The sequence below is a fragment of the Onychostoma macrolepis genome, chromosome 08 (assembly GCF_012432095.1).
Source record: "Onychostoma macrolepis isolate SWU-2019 chromosome 08, ASM1243209v1, whole genome shotgun sequence".
In the NCBI taxonomy this organism is placed as follows: Eukaryota; Metazoa; Chordata; class Actinopteri; order Cypriniformes; family Cyprinidae; genus Onychostoma; species Onychostoma macrolepis.
In genome coordinates this window covers 5,271,387-5,295,371 of record NC_081162.1, presented here as the reverse complement: position 1 = coordinate 5,295,371, position 23,985 = coordinate 5,271,387, and the positions used below count along the sequence as shown (strand labels likewise).

Below are 23,985 nucleotides of genomic sequence, written 5' to 3'. Positions count from 1 at the left end.
ATAGTAAATGTTATTTATCGGAGTGTAACAATGCAAACAGGTTTTCTGTAAGGGGTAGGTTTAGGATTAGGGGATAGAAAATATCGTTTGGTCAGTATAAAAGTAATAGAAGTCTATGGAAAGTCCCCACAATTCAAAGAGTGTGTGTGTGTGTGTGTGTGCGTGCGTGCGTGCGTGCGTGTGTGTGTGTGTGTGTGTGTGTGTGTTTATGTGACTACTCACCAGGGACGTGCAGAGAGTTCCTCAGGGGCAGGGGCTCAAATGTAAAATAGGGGCAATGTAAAATAATAATTATATATATATATATATATATATATATATACAGGTGCATCTCAGTAAATTAGAATGTCATGGAAAAGTTCATTTATTTCAGTAATTCAACTTAAATTGTGAAAATCGTGTATTAAATAAATTCAATGCACACAGACTGAAGTAGTTTAAGTCTTTGGTTCTTTTAATTGTGATGATTTTGGCTCACATTTAACAAAAACCCACCAATTCACTATCTCAACAAATTAGAATACTTCATAAGACCAATAAAAAAAAACATTTTTAGTGAATTGTTGGACTTCTGAAAAGTATGTTCATTTATTGTATATGTACTCAATACTTGGCATGGGCTCCTTTTGCTTTAATTACTGCCTCAATTCGGCGTGGCATGGAGTCGATCAGTCTGTGGCACTGCTGAGGTGGTATGGAAGCCCAGGTTTCTTTGACAGTGGCCTTCAGCTCATCTGCATTGTTGGGTCGGGTGTCTCTCATCTTCCTCTTGACAATACCCCACAGATTCTCTATGGGGTTCAGGTCAGGCGAGTTTGCTGGCCACACAGTAACACCATGGTTATTTAACCAACTTTTGGTACCTCTGGCAGTGTGGGCAGGTGCCAAGTCCTGCTGGAAAATGAAATCAGCATCTCCATAAAGCTTGTCAACAGAAGGAAGCATGAAGTGCTCTAAAGTTTCCTGATAGATGGCTGCGTTGACTGTGGACTTCAGAAAACACAGTGGACCAACACCAGCAGATGACATGGCAGCCCAAATCATCACTGACTGTGGAAACTTCACACTGGACTTCAAGCAACATGGATTCTGTGCCTCTCCACTCTTCCTTCAGACTCTGGGACCTTGATTTCCAAATGAAATGTAAAATTTACTTTCATCTGAAAAGAGGACTTTGGACCACTGAGCAACAGTCCAGTTCTTTTTCTCCACAGCCCAGGTAAGATGCTTCTGACGTTGTCTCTGGTTCAGAAGTGGCTTGGTAGCCCTTTTCCTGAAGACGTCTGAGCGTGGTGACTCTTGATGCACTGACTCCAGCTTCAGTTCTCTCCTTGTGAAGCTCTCCCAAGTGTTTGAATCAGCTTTGCTTGACAGTATTCTCAAGCTTGCGGTCATCCCTGTTGCTTGTGCACCTACCCAAATTCTTCCTTCCAGTCAACTTTGCATTTAATATGCTTTGATACAGCACTCTGTAAACAGCCACACCTTTCAGTAATGACCTCTGTGACTTACCCTCTTTGTGGAGGGCATCAGTGTTCGTCTTCTGGATCATTGCCAAGTCAGCAGTCTTCTCCATTATTGTGGTTTCAAAGAACAAGAGATACCTGGAATTTATACTGTAGGGATGGTCATTTATTGAAACTCAAATGTAAATATTCTAATATTTTGAGATACTGATTTTTGACTTTCATGAGCTGAAAGCTCTAATCATCAAAATTAAAACAAATAAACTTTTGAAATGTTTTAATTTACATGCAATGAATCTAAAATATGAAAGTTTCACTTTTTGAAATAACTTACAAGAAAAAATTAACTTTTACACGACATTCTAATTTATTGAGATGCACCTGTATATATATATATATATATATATATAGGTCAAAAGTTTGGATACATTACTATTTTAACTATGGAAACCTGTGATACTATTTTCAGGATTCTTTGATGAATAAAAACTTTTAAAAAAGAGCATTTATTTAAAATATAACTTTTGTAACAATATACACTACCGTTCAAAAGCTTGAGGTCAGTATTTTTTATTTTTATTTTTTTTTTTTTTTTTAAAGAAATTAGTTTTTATTCAACAAGGATTTGTTAAATAAATAGAAACAGTGATAGTAAAGATTTACATTGTTAGAAAATTGTTGAATAAATGCTGTTCTTTTTAACTTTTTATTCATCAATGAACCCCCAAAAAGGTTCCAAATAAATAAAAATAAGCAGCACAACTGTTTCCATCTTTGATAATAAATCATTAGAATGATTTCTGAAGGATCATGCACTGAAGACTGGAGTAATGATGCTGGAAATTCAGCTTTGATCACATAAATAAATGTTATTTTAAAGTATATTAAAATAGAAAAAAAAAAAAAACATTCTTTTAAATTGGAACAATATTTTACAATATTACAGTTTTTTCTGTAGCCTATTTATGATCAGATAAATGCAGGCTTGATGAACATAAGATACAATGCTGCATAATTATCAAAAATGGTGATATAATAAAGTCCTTTCACGTCACCATTTCACCAGCCTACACTTCACATAACAGGCCTGTATGTGACACTTGGGCTTCATTAACTTTGATAGTTTCATGAAATAGTAAAGGTGTATCATACATAAATATAAGTGAATTGAATACTGATTTCCATTATTGCGACTTTTGGCGCTGCACGGTTTTGTGTAGTGCTTTTGTAGTCATTTAGCATCAATTTTCCCAGCAATGTAGCCTAATTTAATTTTATAAAATGAGACAAACCGCAGATCCAGATCGCTCCACAAATAAGCTCGTCTGTCCCATGTCATTTTCAACCGATTTATGAATAAGAAAGGAAAATGACCGCTCCACATTACTGTCCAATGAAATTTGAACTTGTGCCAGATCATGATTGGTTAGTGTATTATAGCATAAAATGTATTAAAATAATACGCCTGGTTTGGCATAAAGATCCATTTCCAAAACCATAAACATAAAATTGAAAAGTTGTAATTACTCACAGTTTGTGAAAATGTTAAATACAGTTAGAAAATATTAAACATATTTCTTAAATGCATTTTTATTTATCATATGTTCTCATATTTATTGTCTTATGTTTTTGTAAAGCTATAATTTTGTTATAATACTGATTTGATATGTTTGCTATATGCAGTAGTTACTATTTACTATTTTTCATAGTGTTATTTTTGGTGAATTGTATTTTTTTATTTTTTTTTTTAACTGTGGTAAGTTTAATTCCTCACTGTAATTAGTAATATATGGAACCCACACCGATGTAAAAATATATTATCCCCGTTTTTTAATTTGTAGATAATCACAAGTGAGATTTCAATGATATTTTGACAACTGAACTAGGAAATGTCCACAGTTTTCATTTCAGAAATCTGGTCACCTTCTTGTGTAGGCTATAGACATAATGCAAATTGGGTTTTTGTGTAGGCTACTTAATTTATCTAAATTGTTCAAGGTTGAACTATATTGTATTGGTGATCTGTTTTAATCTAGACCTGTCTATTTCAGTTATAATAACCTACGGGTTGTTATTATTCTGGTGAATATCTGTTTCTCTGTGGCCCCCTACGAAAATGATCCCTCGCCCCACTCAATTCTATTTTTTGTGGAGGGGGCCGGCTTCACGCGTTTGTCCGGGGGTCCTCAGCGCCAGCCTCACCCAATCCAAGCGTGCGCTAGCGCCTCACCCCAGGGTGTGCACGAGTAAACCGGGTGCCGGTCCGTGCCGGTAACCGGATGCTGCTTCGCGGCACAACTGAAGCAGCAGACACGTCAAGTCCTTCGCGGGAATTGCGTTTAGCGTACCCAACCCGCGAAGTCCTAAGCACAGACTCGCCGAATGAAGCTTCACGAAGAAACTTCACTCGACCGTCGGTATTGAACTTACCTGTCCGTCCTGCAGTTACAGACACACTGAGCTCGAGAAAGAATTCAACTCATACAAGGCGCGAATCTTTAGAACGCGTGTCTTTGTGACGTCACTGAGAATTCTGTATGCATTTGAACCATAGACTGTATAAAAACAGATCTGAACACACACTGCTATGCTTTCAGTTCAGCTGATGGCCCCGTCTGCCTTCCACAGCTTGTCCAAAATCAGTTCTTTTTCCCAGTTTATTAGCTTATTAATGTTTCTTTTTAATCAAGCTCATATAGCTCTTTACTTTCTCATTCATCCTTTATTAATAACTTCAAACTGTCCCGCCCACTGAAAGCTAAGCGGGTTATTATACATAAATACACATATAGGACATATTTATAGGACATAAAGCGAAAGTATATATATATATATATATATATATATATATATATATATATATATATATATATATATATACATATATATTAAGGAATAAAAACAGTAATTGTGATTTTATTTAACAATTATAAAATAATTATCAATTATAAACTCAGAATTGTGAGAAACTGGATTCTGAGAAGAAAAGTCTGAATCGTTTGAGAAAAATGAATTGTGATAATAGTGACTTTTTTTTTCATCTCACAATTCTGAATTGCCAGTTTTGTTTTCTTCTCAGAATTGAGAGTTTATATCATGCAATTCTGAAAAGAAGAAAGAAGTGAATGCTATTTGTATATTTTTATTCTGTGACAGAAACAAGTTTCCATTAAAAAAAAGAAATCCAATAGGAATGATGTACATTTTCATTTCTTTGAAGTGCAATGTAATTCCAGTCCTGAAAAGCAGTGTACCGTCGCCTACATTGGTTTTCAACTCAGAAAAAAATAATAATTAAAATAATCAACTGCAAAGTCAATGCAAAATAAACAGAGTCCATTATTTTTTACATTGTCAATATCACCACTGTACAAATCAAAAGTCTACATCCCAGCCAGAATCATCCAGTGGTGCTGCTTCAGTGTGGGTTTCTGGCGAGAGTGCTGATCCTCCATGATCAGAGACACAGGGAACCTGTAGAAAGGTTACATTTATTTGAACTGGACAGATGCATCATTGGAAAGGTGTGTTTGTTAGGCCCATATAAGCATAAGCTGAATATAGTGTTCTAAACTCTACAGTGTTCTGATATGCCGCTCACGTTTGGTATTACTGGTGGAGTCGATGTGCCCTTCTGAAGTCCTTCCCAGTCGAAGCCTTCAAACCACCTGAGAAACACAACACAAGTTAATCAGTCTACAAAATAAGCCAGCACTTAAAAACAGAGCCGCATCCTCTCCTCTGCTCTTTTTTTTTACTCTCATTTCACACAAATCCTCTCTGACCCCCCACCCCACCCCACCCCCCGAGTCCCTTCTCTTCCTTCTGTACAAATATATTTGAAGCGCACACACAAGCAAGTCTTACATGTGTTTGCAGATGTCCTTGACCCCGTTCCTCTGGCCCAGTCTCTCTGAGGGGTTGAGCCTGGAAATGGGTGACAGATGATAGCAGATTCAAACCCCACAGCATATGTAGAGCACTGCTGATCACACTGCCACTCTATCTATCTATCTATCTATCTGTCTCTCTGTGTCTATTTAACTCTCTAGAAAAGGAGTGACAGACGTTTCACTTGCTTTTCTCACCATGTTTATTTATTTATTTATTTATTTTCTCATATAGGAAGCAGACACTGTGAGGAATCACTCTATTTGTACCTGCAGAGGCTCTTGATGAGATGTGCTGCACTCCGGCTGATGGTTTTTGGGAACTCTAGCTCATCTATTCCCTTCAGAGATGCTGTATAAACCTTCAGCTGCTCCGAGCCAGAGAACAGGGGACTGGAAATTAAATTGAACATTTAAAACATTAAATAAATAAACAAACAAATAAATAAAAAACACTGTTATAGTAATGCACAAGCAATAAAGGCCTAGCAGGCAAGATGAAGGTTTTAAAAATCAGTTACAGTTTTTCTCGATTTTGGCTTGGTTCTGGGCCCATATTCACAAAACATTTTATCTAACCACTAAGAGTTCTCCTAAATAGCAGTAAAAGTTTTTAGCTAAGAGTTTTCTCTTAAAACCTATCCACAAAGCTGCTGAGACAAACTTGTCTTTTACTAAGCAATAGAGAGAAGTCTTAAAGGAACACGCCACTATTTTTGAAAATAGGCTCATTTTCCAACTCCCCAAGAGTTAAACAGTTGAGTTTTACAGTTTTCGAATCCATTCAGCCAATCTCTGGGTCTAGCGGTAGCACTTTTAGCTGCAGCTTAGCATAGATCATTGAATCCGATTAGACCATTAGCATCTCACTCAAAAATGACCAAAGAGTTTCGATTAGTGATGTTATATTCAACACCGAAGCTCCGAAGCTTGTATCAAAAAAACAACACATTTCACATTGAAGCACTGTATCGGAGCTTGATTTGCCTGAAAACCACGTGACTGCTTCAGTATCTGCTTCAAATGACGCAAACCTCAGCGCAGTTTCCTTTACATTATATTACATTATAATGCGTTAGCATTGTTTTCTTTTTATCGTAATTTATATATTAAGGTCAAATGAACTCAGAGATGGGCACAAATACATCAAAATGTATTTAAAAAAATAAAATAAAATACTCTGTGGAAAAAATGTGTTTAAATACAAATACAGTATTTTGTATTTTTAAAATACATTTGAAATTGGCCATCCAGTGAAGTAACACTATTGAGGCCTGTTTACACCAAGAATGATAATTATAAAGATAACTTCAAGGACCACAATGGAAATAAGTTACTGTAACTTTATTGTGTTATCCTTGACAAGAAGGTTGTAACAGTGAATTACTACTTTTTGTGTCAAATAAACTCAACTCAACTATATTAGTGTATTCTAAGTATACAATGCAGTTGTGTCATCTGTCACTAAATGCTCAAGCTCTTTAAAGCAGAAATTATTCCGATTGGCTGTCAATGTTTTTATCATTCATCATTTTTTGTGCTGTTATGGTTATAGTTGTGGTGTGCTATCTGCTATTCACTTAGATTTAGGATGTACTCACACTAGGGCATCTGATCCATGCTTGAGCGCGATTGACACCCAAAGTCCAGTTCATTTCACAAGTGTGACTGCTCTGTACCGTGTCCAGTGCGGTTCGTTTAACCATGCCCTGGCCCGCTTTAAGAGGTGGCTTGGGTGCGGTACACATGTAGTGTGACCGCTAACCGCGCAGGAGCATGGAACAGTTAATTTACTATTTTTGTATGTGCTATTGTTATCATTATGACAGCAAAAATCTTTATTAGGCTACTACTTTTTAATTAATTTAATTTCGAGTACGTTTATATTTATAATGGGTCTGGTTCTCATCTTATTGATGAACAGGTAAAAATGTAGTTGCCTTTGTAATAATCCTGTGATATCTGTCTGTTAGCGAAAGGAAAATCGCGCTTGGGCTTTAGTAGCTACATAGCAACTGTGCCTAGTGTGAGTATTCCCTTAGAACAATTTTTTTTTTTTTTTTTTATATTTTTATTATTAGCATTATAGTTATCTTTGTCTTGGGGTACACACACACACACACACACAGAAAGCTGCTTATTACTCATTTATCCATGTTTATTTATTGCTCTGACATGTCAATAGCTCCTAAAAGCTCCACAGATATATTTGCTATATTTGATATATTTATATATTTGATATATTGCTCCAGACAATATATAAATGATATAGAAAAAGTTCAATCAATTTACACTTTATATCATTGCCAACATATATATTGTCATATCGCCATAGCAAGCAGTAATGATTAATGAAGTTTAATGAACACATTTGACTAGCTAGTTGATAAAACCAAAATCTGACCAAAAAAAAAAAAAAAAAACCTAACAAGACTGACTAGTGCTAATGCTATGTTCCCCTTGCTAATGCTCTTTTTTACCTGCTGGGACAGGTATGCTTTTTTCCCCACAAAAGCAAGATCACCTTGTTTTAATGTTAAAGTCATGCACATAGTAGTGCAATAACAATTTCAAGCATTTTGTATGGTTTATACACAGCAAAACAGCATGTTTTTGACTGAAAATCCAGAATCATGAACAAGCTAACTATAAAGATAGCACTGTGGATGAGAGTTGTCAACAAATTGGATGCTACATTTTATTCAAAATTAAATATCTTAAATATCTACAATTTTAGCTTTAACAAGATTTTCCCAGGAAACCTGGCATCCTCCACAATTCCTATTCTTTCAAACAGCAAAGCACTTGAATGCGACATGCTTGTAATCAGGACTTCTGAAATTGGAAATACGAAATTTTGATTGCACACGAAGGCAGTATTATTCCATATTTCCTTACAGGAATCCAGAAAATTTCATTACCCAATTCTAGATGGAGTCATACAGCTGCAGCTCACATGCATGAAAGTGGCATGTCTGAACTCATCAATACAGGAAACCAGCAGTCTAATAAAGAGGTTGATTGGCAAAAAGTATTTTATGTATTTTGAAAATACAAAAATAGTAAGATTAAATGTATTTAAATACAAAATACGTATTTTAAATACATGTATTTTAAATACTGCCCATGCCTGAACTTTGCCCATGAAATAACAGTCTAAGGACTGAGGTAGAGTTAATATTGACAGATCACAGATTTAATTCATGAGTTTATGTTTGATTTATTTGAATTATTTTAGTGGCAGTACACGTCACCGACACAAATGAATTACTTTGACAATGGCCATTATTTTTATATAATAAATTAAAACAAGGAATCAGTTGTAGAACCAGATGTGAAACCAGCGGCTGTAATGGAACACAGCACTTTGGAATGTGTTATTTATTTTTATGACCACAGCATGAACCGTTTTAAAAAGCTTCGAGTAAACAACCTTTTCCCGATACATTTGTGTTGAAAGCTTCACTTCGCCATCACTAGTTTCGATATTTTTCCTATTTAAAACTTGACTCTTCTGTAGTTACATCGTGTAGCTACTAAGACTGACGGAAAATGAAAAGTTGTGATTTTCTAGGCCGATATGGCACTATACTCTCATTCCGGCGTAATAATCAAGGAACTTTGCTGCCGTGCCATGGATGCAGCAGGCGGAATGATATTACGCAGCGCCTGAAAGTAGTCCCCAGCTAGGTAACTAGGCACTAAGTTTGTGCGGTTACAGAGTTGCAGCCGGCAAATTATTTAGTGGCTGGATTTACCTGTGTGCGGTTAGCCATGGTTATGTGCGTTGTAAAGAGCTGTGATAGTAAGTCGAAGGTGTACTCTGCCATCATGTTTCATAGAATTCCAACGAAGAAAAAGGAACGAAAGAATCAATGGTTGGCTGCTCTGAACATAGATCTCAAAACACCGGTAGAATCAATCAAGAAATGGCGTGTTTGCTCAGAGCATTTTGGACCAGATGACTACGTGGAAAACATGGACAGTGTTACCCGTCCCACGGTACAGCGTCTAAAGGATATGGCCATCCCAACAATCTTCAGAGTACAGACAGGACCAAGTGGATCATCACCCATGGCTGTAAGTGTAACATTATTAGTTTTAGTTAGCTTGAACGACCAGATTGAAAAAGCACTGTTGTTGTCCTTAGCTGCCTGTGAAATGCAATCACTGAGGGCTAGGTTTTGGCTTGTACAGTATATATTAGTTCTGTTGTAGATTTCTGGTGAGGTAGTGCATAGTTTGATTAAAAGAAACTTGTGGATATTGTTTATCTACAGTTTCTATGGTACAAAATACAGCCCTATCACCAAACCTGATCCGATTTCCAGAGTAACAAATTAGCACTGCTCCAGACTCAAGACTGTAGGCCTACTATGCTACAATTGACTTAGAAGGGGGAAGGGGCACTTGAATCACTGCCTGGTTTCACAAGCAGCCTTTTCCCAAAATGTAATTGTATGTAATATCATATTACCTATGCTGTTGAAAGAAAAGGGTGTTGGAACATATTTTTTTTTTTAGCTTGCCTCCATGGAATAACCTTATTTTCTGTCAATTATCAATCAGGGTGAGCTTGGTGACGTACTGCAGGATCTACCTGAACATGAGGATTCCTTCAGCCTTTTTGCCGGTGTACCACAGTCAACCCCTCAGAAATCAAGACCTGCAAAAGAACTTCCAGCGGAGTTCAAAGTTCCGTTACCTAGTCCTGCACCGACAGTGACGTGCACAAAGCCATTTGCTGCCCTGGCACCCACATGGACACAATTGGTAGGCCAATGAATCTTTCCTCATGTTCTAGTTTTGTGTACTGTGTTATGAATGAAAGTCCTAAAATTATTTGAAATCTCTATTATTTATAGGACACTGCATCTTCGTCCAGTGTCATGGCCGTGTGCAGTCCAAGAAAAAGTTTAAAGGGGTGGTTTACTGTTTTTTTTCTAGGCTTGATTGTGTTTATGGGGTGCAGTCTAACATGTTCATGCTTAATTTTTTTAAAAAACGCATTATTTTTCATATAATTTACCTTTATTCCACACCGCTCTGTCCCTTCTCTGACAAACGCCTCGATTATTTCCTGTTTTTATGAAGCCCCTCCCTCAGAAATACGTGATGGGTTCTGATTGGTTAGCTGGCTCAGTGTGTTGTGATTCACTAAACCGCCGAGCATGCATCTAAATGTCCCACCCCTCAGCTCAGCTGCATGTGCTCCGGTTGTATTGTAAACAATGGCGTTGTCTATATTGCTTATCAATTTGAGCTCAATTGAGACGCAGAGGATATTAGTGAAGAGGGTCGCGCAGAACCTGTGCAAGCACGGCTCTTAATGGTATGTTTGTTTGTTTGTTGTCTCATACTTTTAGATGCGCTGTTATTATGCTACTGCTTATGTTAGCTTTTAATATACGGTTTTATTCTGATTAAAGCTTTAATACAGTATGGCAACCGCACACGCATCCATGTATAACGCTTCTCATTGCTATGTGAAAATGTATAATTGGAACAGTTTGTTGGAGCTGATCTGATGATCTGAATGAGAGAGAGAGATGCAGAGCAGGGTGATGCGAGGAACAGTATTAAGAACGGCTGTTTTAGAACATTAATTTAGAAACTTGTGAATCCATTAGAATCGTTAGAAGACAGAATCGCGATTCATATATAAATAGATTTTACGTGCACCCCTAGTTTTCTCTTCCTCTTCTCTAAAGCAGCACAGCATGGCCTCGCCCCCTTCCTTACGTGTTCCCGAGGGCGGGGTTTATCTGGGTCAGTGACGTATCAGACCCGGGAAGTAGTTCGTTGTAGTCCCTTACCAGCTGTTTTTGTAGGCATTAAACTTCCAGAATTTTAAAAGGCGATATCTCTGTTTGCGTTGAACTTTCACGCTGCAACTTTGCAGATATTGTTTATGCTCAAACAGCAACATTACATACTAACTAATGTTAAAAAAGTGAAATTGCAATCAACCACCCCTTTAATCTTTGATGTGAGTGGCCGAGTTATATGTTCACTATCTATAATCCATAAGTGATGAAATTATTAGTTGTTTTTTTTTCATCATTCTGCTGACACTTATCTATAGCATTATCAAATGCAATCATAGAACAGATAATTGTTTATTCAAATCATTTTTATGTGAGATGACCAAAACTGGCATGCAAATTTGAGAAGAGAAACTAAATATTTCAATGTTGAATTGTCAATGACAGGAAACACACACATCATCTGTAATGGACATCAGTTCAACATCAGCCTTGGACATCAGCATGTGTTCAGAGCCTGCTGCTGATACCAGTTTTGCTCCATTCACAAGCCCCTCCACCTCTACCACAGGTAGCACTTCAAGCAGCTCTGAACATCCCAGAGGATGGAAGGAGAGAAAGTGGATTGTGAATGAGTCAAAACTCATGGAGCTATTCCAGAAATGCTACACTTGTGGAGCTCTGATGTCCGAGGCAGACCAGACCATAAAAACAATTGGTAGCCGAATCACCGTGAGCTGGAAATGCAACAACGGACATACTGGACATTGGGAATCATGTCCAAACACACATGGAATGCCGGAAAACAACCTACTAGCAGCAGCTGCCACACTCTTCACTGGTGCAACATTTACAGACATCGCTGACTGGGCTGGGCTCTTGAACTTGCAGCTGCCCCAAAAAACAACATACTCCAACATACAGGCAAGCCACCTCATTCCGGTGATTGAAGCAGCATACAAGAAGCAGGAAGATGTCATAAAAGCGCGACTAATTTGCCAGACTCAGGATGGTGAGGGAGTGCAGCTCTGCGGAGATGGGAGGAGTGACCGCTCAAGCCATTCATGCAAATATACAACCTATTCCTTCATGGATGACTCCTCCAATCAGGTAGTTGTTTTTGATCTGGTTCAGGTAAACAAATGGACACAACACTACAATCAGTTTACTAACAAGTTTTGTCTAAAATGTCATAATCTGTAAACTTGTTCCCTCTAGGCGTCCCAGGCCACGAGTTCCATAGCAATGGAACCAATGGGGTTCAGGAAAGGGCTGGAGAAGCTCTTGGATGAAGATATTGACATCAAAGTGGTCACAACGGATAGACATCCATCCATCAGAAAATTGATGAGAGAGGAGTATCCTAACATCATAAATCAGTTTGATCCATGGCATGTGGCAAAAGGTTAGTCTATCGGGCAGTAGAGCACAACCTGTGGATACTTATTGTGGGAACTGATAGGATTTTGATGCCATTGTCGATCCTACTTTGTCTGATTCTCTGTCAATTCTCTTATCAAATCCTTTCAGTAGAGAAGGTAGTCTACACAGGTTTTCAGTATCAACACATGAACCTATAATGTAGCCTATGTTACTACGATGGCTTATTAGAGTAAGGTAAACAATGTAGGACTGTGTTGTCTATTTCAATTCTACTTTCAAAACGACCAATTGCCCATATCAATGCCCATTTCAAAAACATATTATTTCAGTAGATTGAAGCATTAGATTCTCAGTTCTACTTGATACCTGCTTCTCGATTCCCACCCCTAACGGTTAGGAAACGAGCCTTTTGTGTGTGCATTATCTGAAGTTGTCTTACATTATAATAATGTACCCTCGTAATTCAGGAATAATGAAGAAGCTGGTTTCTGCATCCAATCGGAGGAATTGCAAAGAACTTGCCCCTTGGGTGAAGAGTGTGAGCAACCACATGTGGTGGAGCTGTTGCTCATCCAAGGGAGATGCAATGGTACACAAGCATACACGCACAACTCCTCACAAAATGAAAGTCTAATTGATTGCTCATATGCATGCTGTATAGAGGTGTGATGCATAGTGACATTGCTGGTTATCACAAATCGTGCACAATAACTTAATGGCATGCAAAAATTGTAATGTTTTCTAGATACTTTAGCATGAATGTTAGTACTAAACCAATTTTCTGCCTGGGCTCTTATGTTATTGTCAGGAATTGCACAGACGATGGAAATCAATACTCCATCATATCTCAGGGGTTCATCGCTGGGAGGAAAATGGCATGGAGTACAAATGCTACCATAAAGAGCTGACAAGAGACCAGCAAAGGATGAAGAAATGGTTGTCAGTGGACTCCCCAGCCTACAAAGCCCTGGTTGAAATAGTGATGGATACACGTCTACTGAAAGAACTGGAGAAAGTGACACTTTTCAAACACACAGGTAGTGTAATGGCCAACTAAATGATCATTTCAGTGGGAAGTGTCTGTGAAAGTGATTTACAATGTATAAGTATGAGAATGGTCTTTGAATCGCTTCAAAAGACACAAATATTGGATTGACCCCTGAAAGTCCTGCACAGATCATGCACACAAACCTTCATGCAGGTTATTGTTTCAGTTCTCTCATTCTTTTCCTGTTTTACCAGGACAACTCGAGGTCTTTCATAATGCCCTGCTGAAATACTGTCCAAAGCGTCTACACTTTGAATATGCAGCTATGCAGGCACGCACAATGTTGGCCATTATGGACCACAACAAAAACTACACTACACAGCAAGAACAGGCAACAACAGCAGCTGGTAAGACCTAAAAATATTCCAAAATGCAAAGCTCTCCTGTTACCATACTGTTTCTTACCTGACATGTTTGTGATGTCAGCACATGATCAATACATAATCTTTGTCTTAGACATACAGTTTGACTGAACAAATTCATTTTTAGTAACACACAACTGGACTGGTATAACAGGCCTCTAATATGTCTGGGTGTATAATTTCAGGCCTCCCAAGACACAATGTTGTCTTTCAAAGACAGTCTAAGCAGTGGATTGGCAGACCCATCTATACGAAGACGACACAAACATTCAGAAATGGTCTCATGGAGGGAGTGATTGAAAGAGGACTGGATCCCACAGTCAAATTCAAAGACTCGTCATCCCATGTCAGAAGCCCTCATCTGGCAGCTAACATCGCCTTACAGCCAAAACCCAGCAAGGGAGATGTCCTAAGGGACTACACATCAAGGTCAAATGTCTATCAGAGAAGCTGTGATTGTCATCTGTAACTCAGAATGAACACAAACATGCTAGCTCCCCATAGACCTTGTAACTTTCAGGATACACTGGGACTTTCCATCATGTATAGGTCAATATCAAAGAAGCGTTTGTCCATGTCCCTTGAATGGTTGTCCACCCTGTCGTATTGGGGAATCCGTCCCTTTAAGAAAAGGCCATCCCCTTTAGTGACATCAGGACAACAGATTTTTTGTCTCTTCAGTGGCGGGAATTTCAACCGCTGAGGTGAGCAAGTTGGTGACTTTTCAATTGACATTTTCTTCGTATGAGTTTGCTTACTTGTTTTTCCCAAGCTTAACATGTCCACCCTGTCGCCATAAAATATGCCAGAAGTGATTAGAATACAGTATTTTCAAAATATGTCAGTTTAAATATACCAAATTCTCTTCAACAACCAGACTAACTATTTAGCTAGTCACACTTTGTTGTAAGCTAATTGTGTTAATTGAAGATCAAAATGTCCACCCTGTCGGCCACTTAGACATGACAGGGTGGACACAGCATTCATTTGTAGATAACATTGCAATTTATAGAAATTTAATATTGTAAGTTATAGAAAGATCTGCTGTAGATAATATTTAGTAATTTATAAAAACATAAAATCATTGCTCTTTCTCAGGACCTGCCTCTGAGTGCACGGCAATACAGAAAACGTCGGGATGCAAACCCCGAACGAAGAGAAGCATACCTTAACCCTTGTATGGTGTTCGGGTCTGTGGGGCCCATTTTCACTTTTTTTTTTAAAAAGAAAAATTATACAATTAATTTTTTTTTTTCAAACTCATACTCATTGGCCTTGGCTTCTCATACTCATTGGCTGATATATGTTCTTCTGTGAAGAACATATATCAGAACAAATTTTCAATGACCACACACTGTAAACCATATATACCAGTACACACACACTTATATTGCATACAGGATGTTTGGGTATAATCAGGCCCGGCTCTACGGGGGGGCCTGGCCCACCCAATCAGAAGCTTGGCCCACCCTGGCCCCACACATAACAGCCAATCACAAAATTGTTGTGATATTCAATTGAGGTTCATATATTTTTTTTCTTTTTCGTTTTCTTACCGCCCACACCACATACGTGCTAATACTGTATTTTACAGCTAATACAGGGAACCGCTATCAACATGCGCGGAATTGAAATCCTTTTGCATGAGCGCTCGCGCCTTTTACTTTCACTTTCGATTTGGCAATCACGCGTACAGTGCTCTGTGTAAAGGGAGAACATCTTACAAGATCAGATATTTGTCAATGAGCTAAGAATCTGTTGATGCATGGTTTCGTCAGTCTCAGTGGTGTAGTGCAGGGTATATTCAGGTATACGGGATAAGCCGGCTTTGCGTAGCCTATACCTACTTCTAAATACCCTCTGATGCGCATTCAGTGGTGTCTCGCATTAGCCAAAATAATGACAGTCCACCACATGATTTGCTAATCAAATCGTCTGTGAATAAATGCAAATATTCCCTAAAAACACCCAGTAATGCGGTCAGGACGCTCCGGCTTCCCTTTAAATATGATTGATGATTGCGCCCGCGCCTGCTTTGTCCCGAGACAAGATGCTGACAGAGATGCTGCCTCTTCAACAACAACAACTTCGAATAAAGACAGCCAAAGTGAACACTCTTTAATAACAGAAGCAGTGCTCAATTACGCATTAACTCCGTTACGCATTACCGGCACTTTTATATTTTGATCTTTATCGCTTAGAGTCAGAGCGTAAGTGTCAGGGTAATTAGAAATGATACTATAAAAATCAGACTACCCAGGAGGGGGCACCGTGAATTACCTCTCATCTCGACAAATCATGTGAATGCAAGCAGAGTCGGTCTGGGGCGTGAGAGTCACGGGAAGTGCGCAAAGTGGCAAAATAATAATTAATTATTGATTTCTAATTGGAATCAGTACATTATAATATGAAAAGAAAAATCAAAAGGACCAGGTTTTTGCGATCAGATATTTTTTAAACCGGTAAACTCCTGTAAACTTTTCAGTCCAAGGATCCAGTAAAACTTTGGCTTTCCTGTAGCTCAAATAGTAGAGCATGGCGCTACCAACGCCAAGATCATGGGGTTTGATTCCCAGGGAAAGCAAGAGCTGATAAAATGTAAAAACTGTAACTTGAATGCAATGTAAGTCGCTTTGGATAAAAGCGTCTTCTAAATGCATAAATGTAAATGTAAAACGAACGCGTTCAAACAGTAAGTTTAAAACAGCTCTAATACAGAGAAAACCCGAGATCAGAGATTGCGGAGAGTCGTTTCAGCTTGGCTTAAAAGCACGAGTTTTTTATAATGGATTTTTTTCACTATATATAAAAATTGTAAATGGTATTGGGGGGTTACATTTGCCCGTCACTGCCATGAGAGAAACAGTCAGTCAAACTTAGGAATATGCACAATTCTGGATAAATTTATCACTTTTTTTTTTTTTTTTTCAAATAGAGATCATATTCTCCTATGATTCTCAATAGACAACTAAACAAATAGCTTGTAATTTACTAGAGGTTCTGACAAAATGTTAATTGCTGCGGTCTATTTAATTTTTAAAATTTGAATCATGTATTGCAAAATTTGCACCTCTGTTGTGGCTAATATTAATTTCATAATTATCCTTACTCCGTGAAGTAGCAAAGTTAAGTGAAAATGTGCAAGTCTTAAATGTCACAGTTTATAATATAAGGCATTCATCCTTTCACTTTAAAAAAAAATGGGGGCATAAAAGAGTAGCCCCCCACTAACTCATAACCCCTGTCCACCTGGAATATCACTTGGCCCACCCTTCAACTCGTATCTGGAGCCGGGCCTGGGTATAATAAAAGAGTGGAAATTTTAGGTCCTGTGTACCTTCACTCTGTCCTCCTATTGTCTGGGACTGCTATTAGTATGGGTATGTGTGTGTGAGAGTGTGAGTTTCGCTCTGTTCATAATGTGTTTACATGGATTTTTTTAGTTAAGATGTACTGAATCGATATGAATTAAACTAAACTAAAATGAATTGGGGTATATCAGTGTGACTGAGAATGTAATTTTATTATTTGTTCGAAGTTAAATGTTTCATTGTCATTTTTTTGTCATGCTTTGTGTCCACCCTGTCATCTTGATATTTTAAAATAATATTTTAAACAATTCAATCATATCTATATAATCCAGTGTGTTCAATGGCTAGGTGTGGGGGTAATAACATGCAAACAAAAAACTGCATCCAAATATCACAGTTTTCTCAGAATAAGAAAAAATGCATGTGCAAATTGTATGAGTTTTTTTAAAAGCACAAATCTTTTATGTATTTATAATTTGAAGGCAAACCGATAACCCTGTTCAGGCAAGGGACATCATACCTTTCAGAAAATATAATTTGCATCTTAATATTGCAATGAAAACGTATTTAACAGTAGTATGTATGTCCATGACAGGGTGGACATATCTTATAGTTTATGCTTCAAATAATGGCCCATAATTATCTAAAAAAAAAAAATGTGTGGGAGCTCAGCTAATATGTTTCTATAGTACTTGAGTGTCTACTATTTATGATATGACGCAAAGCGAATGGGAAATTAAAACCAACATTTTTGAGTATTGTGAGGGTTGAAAGGCACTCTATGGTGATATTGACCCATATATATATTTACATTTTTGTTGTTTTATTGTACAGTTAAATAAATGATTGCATTCTCAATTTGTGATTCTCCTTATGTTTATAAACATCAGCTAGGCTTATGTATTACAAATAAAAGCTGTTTGATCTCATGTTGATAATGTTGTACATATGGTCACAACAAAACTAACCAAACCCAATATACATGTTGCCCTACTGTATTTGTGTAAGTTGGTAGTTCATGTGTAAAAAAAAAACAAGGCTTCACAGATTTCCCAGGTACATGAAGGCAAAGCTTTATTTAGACAAATTAAATGATGTGTGTGAGGACTGAGTGTAAGACAGCAAAGTTCAGACATATTGCAAGAGGCCTTCCAAAACTAGTTACTTCACCCTCCCCCCACTGACTGGTGAGTAGGGGGAGGGTGAAGTTACTAGTATGGAAAAAGCCTGAAAGTCTCACAGGCAGATGAGAAAATGTCTAAACAGACTAATGATACTGATAACATAACACTCACAAGCACCTGAACCCAAATGTTTTACACTCACAGCTTGTGCAATATAAAACAGAATATAATCTTTATAGTCCACCGGAGTGCAAAAATGTATTTTTTGGACAGTAAGAAGCCATAAAACCTTGGAAAGTAGGCCTAGTCACAGTCCCTACAGTATATTTATTGCATATTCTGCTTCTTGAAATCCTACATAAACTCCTGACTATGATGAATATCTTCGGCGAATAGCATCAACGACACACGATGGCAATGGTTTTCGGTTGCCTCTGCCCAAAGTCTCTCTCTTCAGGGCCCACTCCATAATAATGCGGTATGACACCAACCTGTATTGACTGAGAAGATAGCACATCATGAATATAAGCTTGAAAATGCATGCTGACAGTATGCATTCTAAATCTTTTGAGTCATGCATTGTAATGATTGCAGGAATCACTTACTCTAGCGACAGCTGGCCGTCAGGTCCACTCGGCATGGGATATTTTTTCCAGTTTATTTTGTGAACCGGAAAAAAAAAAAAAAATCGACCACTGCAGGATGCAGCATTACTAAGAAGTCCTCGGATGTTGCGACACATGCCACTTCCTCGTCAGGTAGATCAACCCTTGCCGTCGATGGCAAGACCTGGTCCCACTCGCTACAACACAGGCACTCACTTTCGGTCGGCATGGGTTGGCACTTTTATTCATAGAAATATTGTAGAATTTATTGTAGAAATATTGTATTGATTTTAAAATAAAATGTTAATTGCCACATTTAAATAAAGATTTTAAAATGCAGGCTAAGTGTCACTAATTAAACGTATGTTCAGCTAATTGTCAGCCTCTTCCATGTATGCTTCTCGTAAACAATTAGTGAATATGCATATAAACAGCCTTTTAATTAACAGCGTAGAATAATCATGGCTGATAGGAAGACATGCAAGCGTAAAAGCAAACCAAACTGGACGCAAGAACAGCTGTTACTTCTTGGAAAATTTGGACTTGGGATAACTTTCAAAACCAAAGGTGATACCTTTTTAAAAGTTCATTATCGTCAAACGTTTCTAAAATGTTTGCGTTCCAAGGCAGCTATTTTAGGATAGTTTGTGGCTTGGTTTTAGTGAATTAGGAGTCCTCTTCACTACTCCTAACGTTTCAGATTTAGGAGCTAGTTTTAGTGCTAAAACGCTTTGTGAAATACTTAGAGCAAAAATGTAGGAGTCCTAAATTTAGGACTGACACGCCCATTATTTTTAAGATTTTCTCCTAAATCTGCGAGTTATGAGCTACTTTTAGCCTTAAGATGTTTAGGCAAATTGCAAATTGTGTTGTGGCACATATGTGCAAATTAGTAAGTACAATTTGCACAATAACTAAATGCACACGGCTTGTTGATCAAAACTGGTAAGTGGTAACAACATGGCAACAAGAAGCTCAGCTGAGCTTGCTTGTCATGCAAGAACAAACTGCATTGGTTTGCCCCATTTTTAATGTACTGTATGATCAGTGTTTATATGTGATTACAAGCCTAAATCAAATCTGACAGAATCATGACAGAATTTTTTAATTGGTTATACTTTTTAAACATTTATTTGTAATGCTACCCACCTGCTAAACTTCCATTCTAAATATATTAACTGTTAATATATTTGCTTATGCATGTTGAAGAACAAGCATGCTACAGATAATTTGACAATTACTATGTGTAAAAGAGTTTTTTTAAATAACCCAGACTACAAATTGGCCCAGGTGTTTCAGTTTATCTCATGACCACTGATGAAGGGGAAACCCAAAATGTCACCTTTTTGTTCTGAGCACTGAATTTCGTTGGATTTTTGTCCTCGGAAATAGTGTGCAAGCTCTTTTTTTGTTCCTTTTATTTAAAAATAAGCCAGAATGTTACTTGATGCTTATATATAAGCTAACTGTAACACACTGTAAGAGTCTATAGAAAGTACTGCCTTTGCAAAATCACAAAAGAATTGCTAAAAGATGAATGAATGAATGAGGCATTTATATAGCGCTTTCATGTGTATTGCAATACACCCAAAGCGCTTTACAATCATGTGGGGGGGGGGGGCTCTCCTCAACCACCACCAGTGTGCAGCATCCACTTGGATGATGCGACGGCAGCCACAGGACAACGGCGCCAGTGCGCTCACCACACACCAGCTACAGGTGGAGAGGAGAGAGGGTCATAGAGCCAATCAAGTGGATGGGGATTATTGGGAAGCCATGATTGACAAGGGCCAGTGGAGGGAATTTGGCCAGGACACCGGGGTTACACCCCTACTCTTTACGATGAGTGTCATGGGATTTTTAATGACCACAGAGAGTCAGGACCTTGGTTTAACGTCTCATCCGAAAAGATGTAGAAAAAAAACTCACCTGCCATTGAGCAATTCATACAGCAACATTCCTAGAGCCCAGAGATCTGCGGACAGACCGTGACCTTGATGCAGAATGACCTCTGGAGGCTGATAACCCACAGATCCACAGAACGACCAGGCTCTGTGCAAAGAGCCCAGCTTCTTAGCACAACCAAACCCTGTCTGTTAGAGAGAGATAAACACAGACAAAGTGTTATATTAGTTAAAATGACCCAATATGAATCATCACAATCAGATGGTTACAGGCTGCCATCTGGTTTAACTTTAAACACGGTTGAATTTGTATCTATTCAGCACCAGTTTAGCATATCCTCGCTGGTCCAGGAGCACATTTTCAGGTTTCAGGTCTCTGTGAACAATGTCTTTGGCGTGTAGTACACTAAGAGCTTCCAGCACACACGCTGCGTAGAAGCGAACAGTGTCTTCTTCCAGTGACCCCCTAAAAAAAGCAAACCACATATTAGTCAGCCATTGTTAATTTAGTTCAGTTCACAAGATGACATGTTCACTGTAGCTTTGAGTCTTTACATGTTTCATTTCCGAACATTTTTAGTTAAATAATATCAGGTTCTATTATAAAAATTCCTTAAAATGTTATAATTTGCTCAGGATAAAAGTCATTCCGTACAGTTGTGATTTTCCCAATCACTAAACAGAATCGGTTGAGAATAATTGTATGCATATATCAGTGTGTACGCTGAGATACTGAGACTTTCTGTACCTCTCTCTCAGCAGATTCCACAGATCTCCACCTTCACAAGCCTCCATCAGCATATACAGGCACCGGGCATCTTTATACGTACAGTGCAACCTGACCAAAAATATAAAACTTTGAAATTTACAGCAAAACACAACATTGCTATTGACACATTAAAAAATTAAATTTCATTGGCAATTAGTTGACAGGCTGATATGAAAGAGCAATATCTGTATTTTGGGAATAACATGTTGTTATTTATTTTTTATATTAAGGTTTTTTTTTTGTTTTTTTTTTAAGTCTTACGACTGTTGTTTGTTATCAGTTGTACGCCAAATTATGTCCTTCAACGAATGTCATGAAAAAAAAATCATGTTTTGAATTTTCTATTTTTCAAATAATCCAGTTTCCACAAAAATATTAGGCAGCACAACTGTTTTCAACAGTGATAATAAGAAGTGTTGCTTAAGCAGTAAATTAGCTCATTACAATGATTTCTGAAGGACACTGAAGACTGGAGTAATGATGCTGACAATTCAGCTTTGATCACAGGAATAAATGTAAAATATATTTCCATAGAAATAATGTTAAATAATATTTAACATTTTGTATTTGTGCAAAAAAAAAAAAAAATAATCATAATGCAGCCTTGGCAAGCAAAAAAGAGACTTTTGAAAAACATGCAAAAAATCTCACTAATCCCAAACCTTTGAGCTTGTACATGGTTAAAGAAGTCTAATAAGGAATACAACTGCTTAAAAAGGTTTCAATTAAATGCAAAAAGGTTTTTTTTTAAGCATTGTAGCCTGTTTAAGCTGGTCCTTAGCTGGTTTATGAGCTGGTTTAAACTGTTCATGTGCTGGCCCTAAGCTGGTTAGCTTCTGCTCAGGACCAACTAAGGACCAGCTTAAACCAACTCAAACCAGCTGCCATACTTCCCTAACCAGCATATGCTGTTTTTTTCAAAAGGAAATCTAGGTCTTCAGACTCACTAGAAACTTGAGAAGAGAATTGGACACCCCTTCCCTAGTGTATGTTCTGACCTTACTATAAATGGACTTTGGAGATCCATCAAGATGTGTTTCTCTGCGAGTATCCTCTCTCTTTGGCCTGGGCTCTGTATCGCCTGTTTTCTAATGGTCTTCAATGCAAACTTACAGTTGGAGTTGCTCTTCAAATGGACCTAATGACAAAAAACTTTGGCTGAATTATAATTACTACATGGAACTTTTTTGAACAAGCATAAACTGCAGGGCTAATTAATAATACACATTGTAGAGAACTCACGAGCTGAGTGGGACCATACTGTCCTTCTCCAAGATTACACAGCACCTGAAAACTGCGGAGAGACGTTTCACCAAACGCAGACCCATCTTCATCTGCCCTGTTTATTATATAGAGATCACAATGACCTTCAATAACATCACACTGGTGATGTTTCATTCATTTCAGTGAATAATGTAAAATATACAGACTTTTAAGTCTTACTTCAATCTGGCCTTGTTGCTAGGATTTTTTCTGGCATCGTCCAAGCCTCCAGTTACTTTTTTGAAAACCCTGGATTTAGACGGTGGAATACAGCCAAGGTCAGCTTTACAGCATAAGTTTGAATTAGTTATGTTTTTTCGCCCACTTTGCTGTTTCCATAACATGAATGTTGGTTTATCCCTCATGGCGCACACTTACTCTCTGTCTATGACCAGACATGTCACATCGCCTGCGGCAAGAGCGCTCATCGACCTCACGTCGTCTCTGGAGAGCAAAGGAACAGGTCTGATATGTTAATGTTACATGATACCTTCTGACTTGAATTTCAATGGTCCTCAGTGAACCACAAAGCATTCAGCATGCACATGTTTGCAGTTGTCTTATTTAGAGCTTCTGGGCAAGTAAAAAAAAAAAATGGTGCACAACCTACAACACATTACATAAGCGATATTATATATTCTCCTCTTTTGTTAATATGCATGGTTGTTGTGAGTTTCTCTGGTCCAACATAAATATCACCGGTCGTATTTCTTGTGTTGGATAGGTAATAAACTGCGAGGTGAATTTTGGAGAGTGGCGCCCCCTGCTGGTGAGGGTTGAATCTTACCCTCTCTCTCCAAAACAATCTCCTCTGGTGAGGACGGACACCATCACACTCTCCTCATTGGCCGAGTGCTTCTCTAATACTTTCACCTAAGAACAAAAGCATGCATACTGTTATGCTATCACTGTACTACAATCATCTCTATATCTATCGTACAACAAATAATTAATTATGCAGTCAATATCTTTGACAATTCATTTCCCACTTAGTTGAGCAAGTTTTGTCTCTCATTTCATAATAAAATAAAATAAAAATATTATATATATATGAATGCAACATTAATTGGAGAAAAACATTTATTTCATCATGAG

At 37.8% G+C, this 23,985-nt stretch overlaps 2 protein-coding genes across 7 annotated transcripts in view; one reads left to right on the top strand and one right to left on the bottom strand.

Annotated features, from left to right (window-relative positions):
• Positions 1-4,441: 4,441 nt before the first annotated feature.
• Positions 4,442-23,985, bottom strand: part of prkg1l (protein kinase cGMP-dependent 1, like) — a 37,290-nt gene continuing 17,746 nt past the window's right edge. The window contains exons 9-20 of one of the 3 annotated variants that reach the window (XM_058784983.1): positions 23,678-23,763; positions 23,269-23,334; positions 23,071-23,139; positions 22,870-22,966; positions 22,626-22,765; positions 21,607-21,696; positions 21,183-21,324; positions 20,884-21,047; positions 5,627-5,749; positions 5,334-5,393; positions 5,068-5,134; positions 4,442-4,940 (exon numbers count right to left, since the gene is read on the bottom strand). In XM_058784983.1, coding sequence (XP_058640966.1) covers positions 4,842-4,940; positions 5,068-5,134; positions 5,334-5,393; positions 5,627-5,749; positions 20,884-21,047; positions 21,183-21,324; positions 21,607-21,696; positions 22,626-22,765; positions 22,870-22,966; positions 23,071-23,139; positions 23,269-23,334; positions 23,678-23,763 — 1,203 coding nt within the window. In that variant the 3' untranslated portion in view covers positions 4,442-4,841. Of the gene's footprint in view, positions 4,941-5,067; positions 5,135-5,333; positions 5,394-5,626; positions 5,750-18,355; positions 19,193-20,883; positions 21,048-21,182; positions 21,325-21,606; positions 21,697-22,625; positions 22,766-22,869; positions 22,967-23,070; positions 23,140-23,268; positions 23,335-23,677; positions 23,764-23,985 lie in introns of those variants that run through there. The other 2 variants (XR_009272504.1, XM_058784984.1) reach the window with 2 other exon arrangements.
• LOC131545821 (uncharacterized) lies at positions 9,124-17,114 on the top strand. 4 transcript variants are annotated; one of them, XR_009272503.1, is made up of 9 exons: positions 9,124-9,436; positions 9,926-10,129; positions 11,569-12,255; positions 12,340-12,526; positions 12,972-13,093; positions 13,313-13,541; positions 13,747-13,899; positions 14,100-14,618; positions 15,013-17,114. XR_009272503.1 is itself a non-coding variant. In XM_058784980.1 (8 exons), exons 1-8 carry the CDS (start codon positions 9,131-9,133, stop codon positions 14,381-14,383), a joined length of 2,148 nt encoding a protein of 715 aa, XP_058640963.1. In that variant the 5' UTR covers positions 9,124-9,130; the 3' UTR covers positions 14,384-17,114. The 4 variants fall into 4 exon arrangements, 3 of the variants coding, with proteins under 3 accessions (XP_058640963.1, XP_058640962.1, XP_058640961.1); XM_058784980.1 differs by having other exon boundaries at positions 11,569-12,231; positions 14,100-17,114; XM_058784979.1 differs by having other exon boundaries at positions 11,569-12,234; positions 14,100-17,114.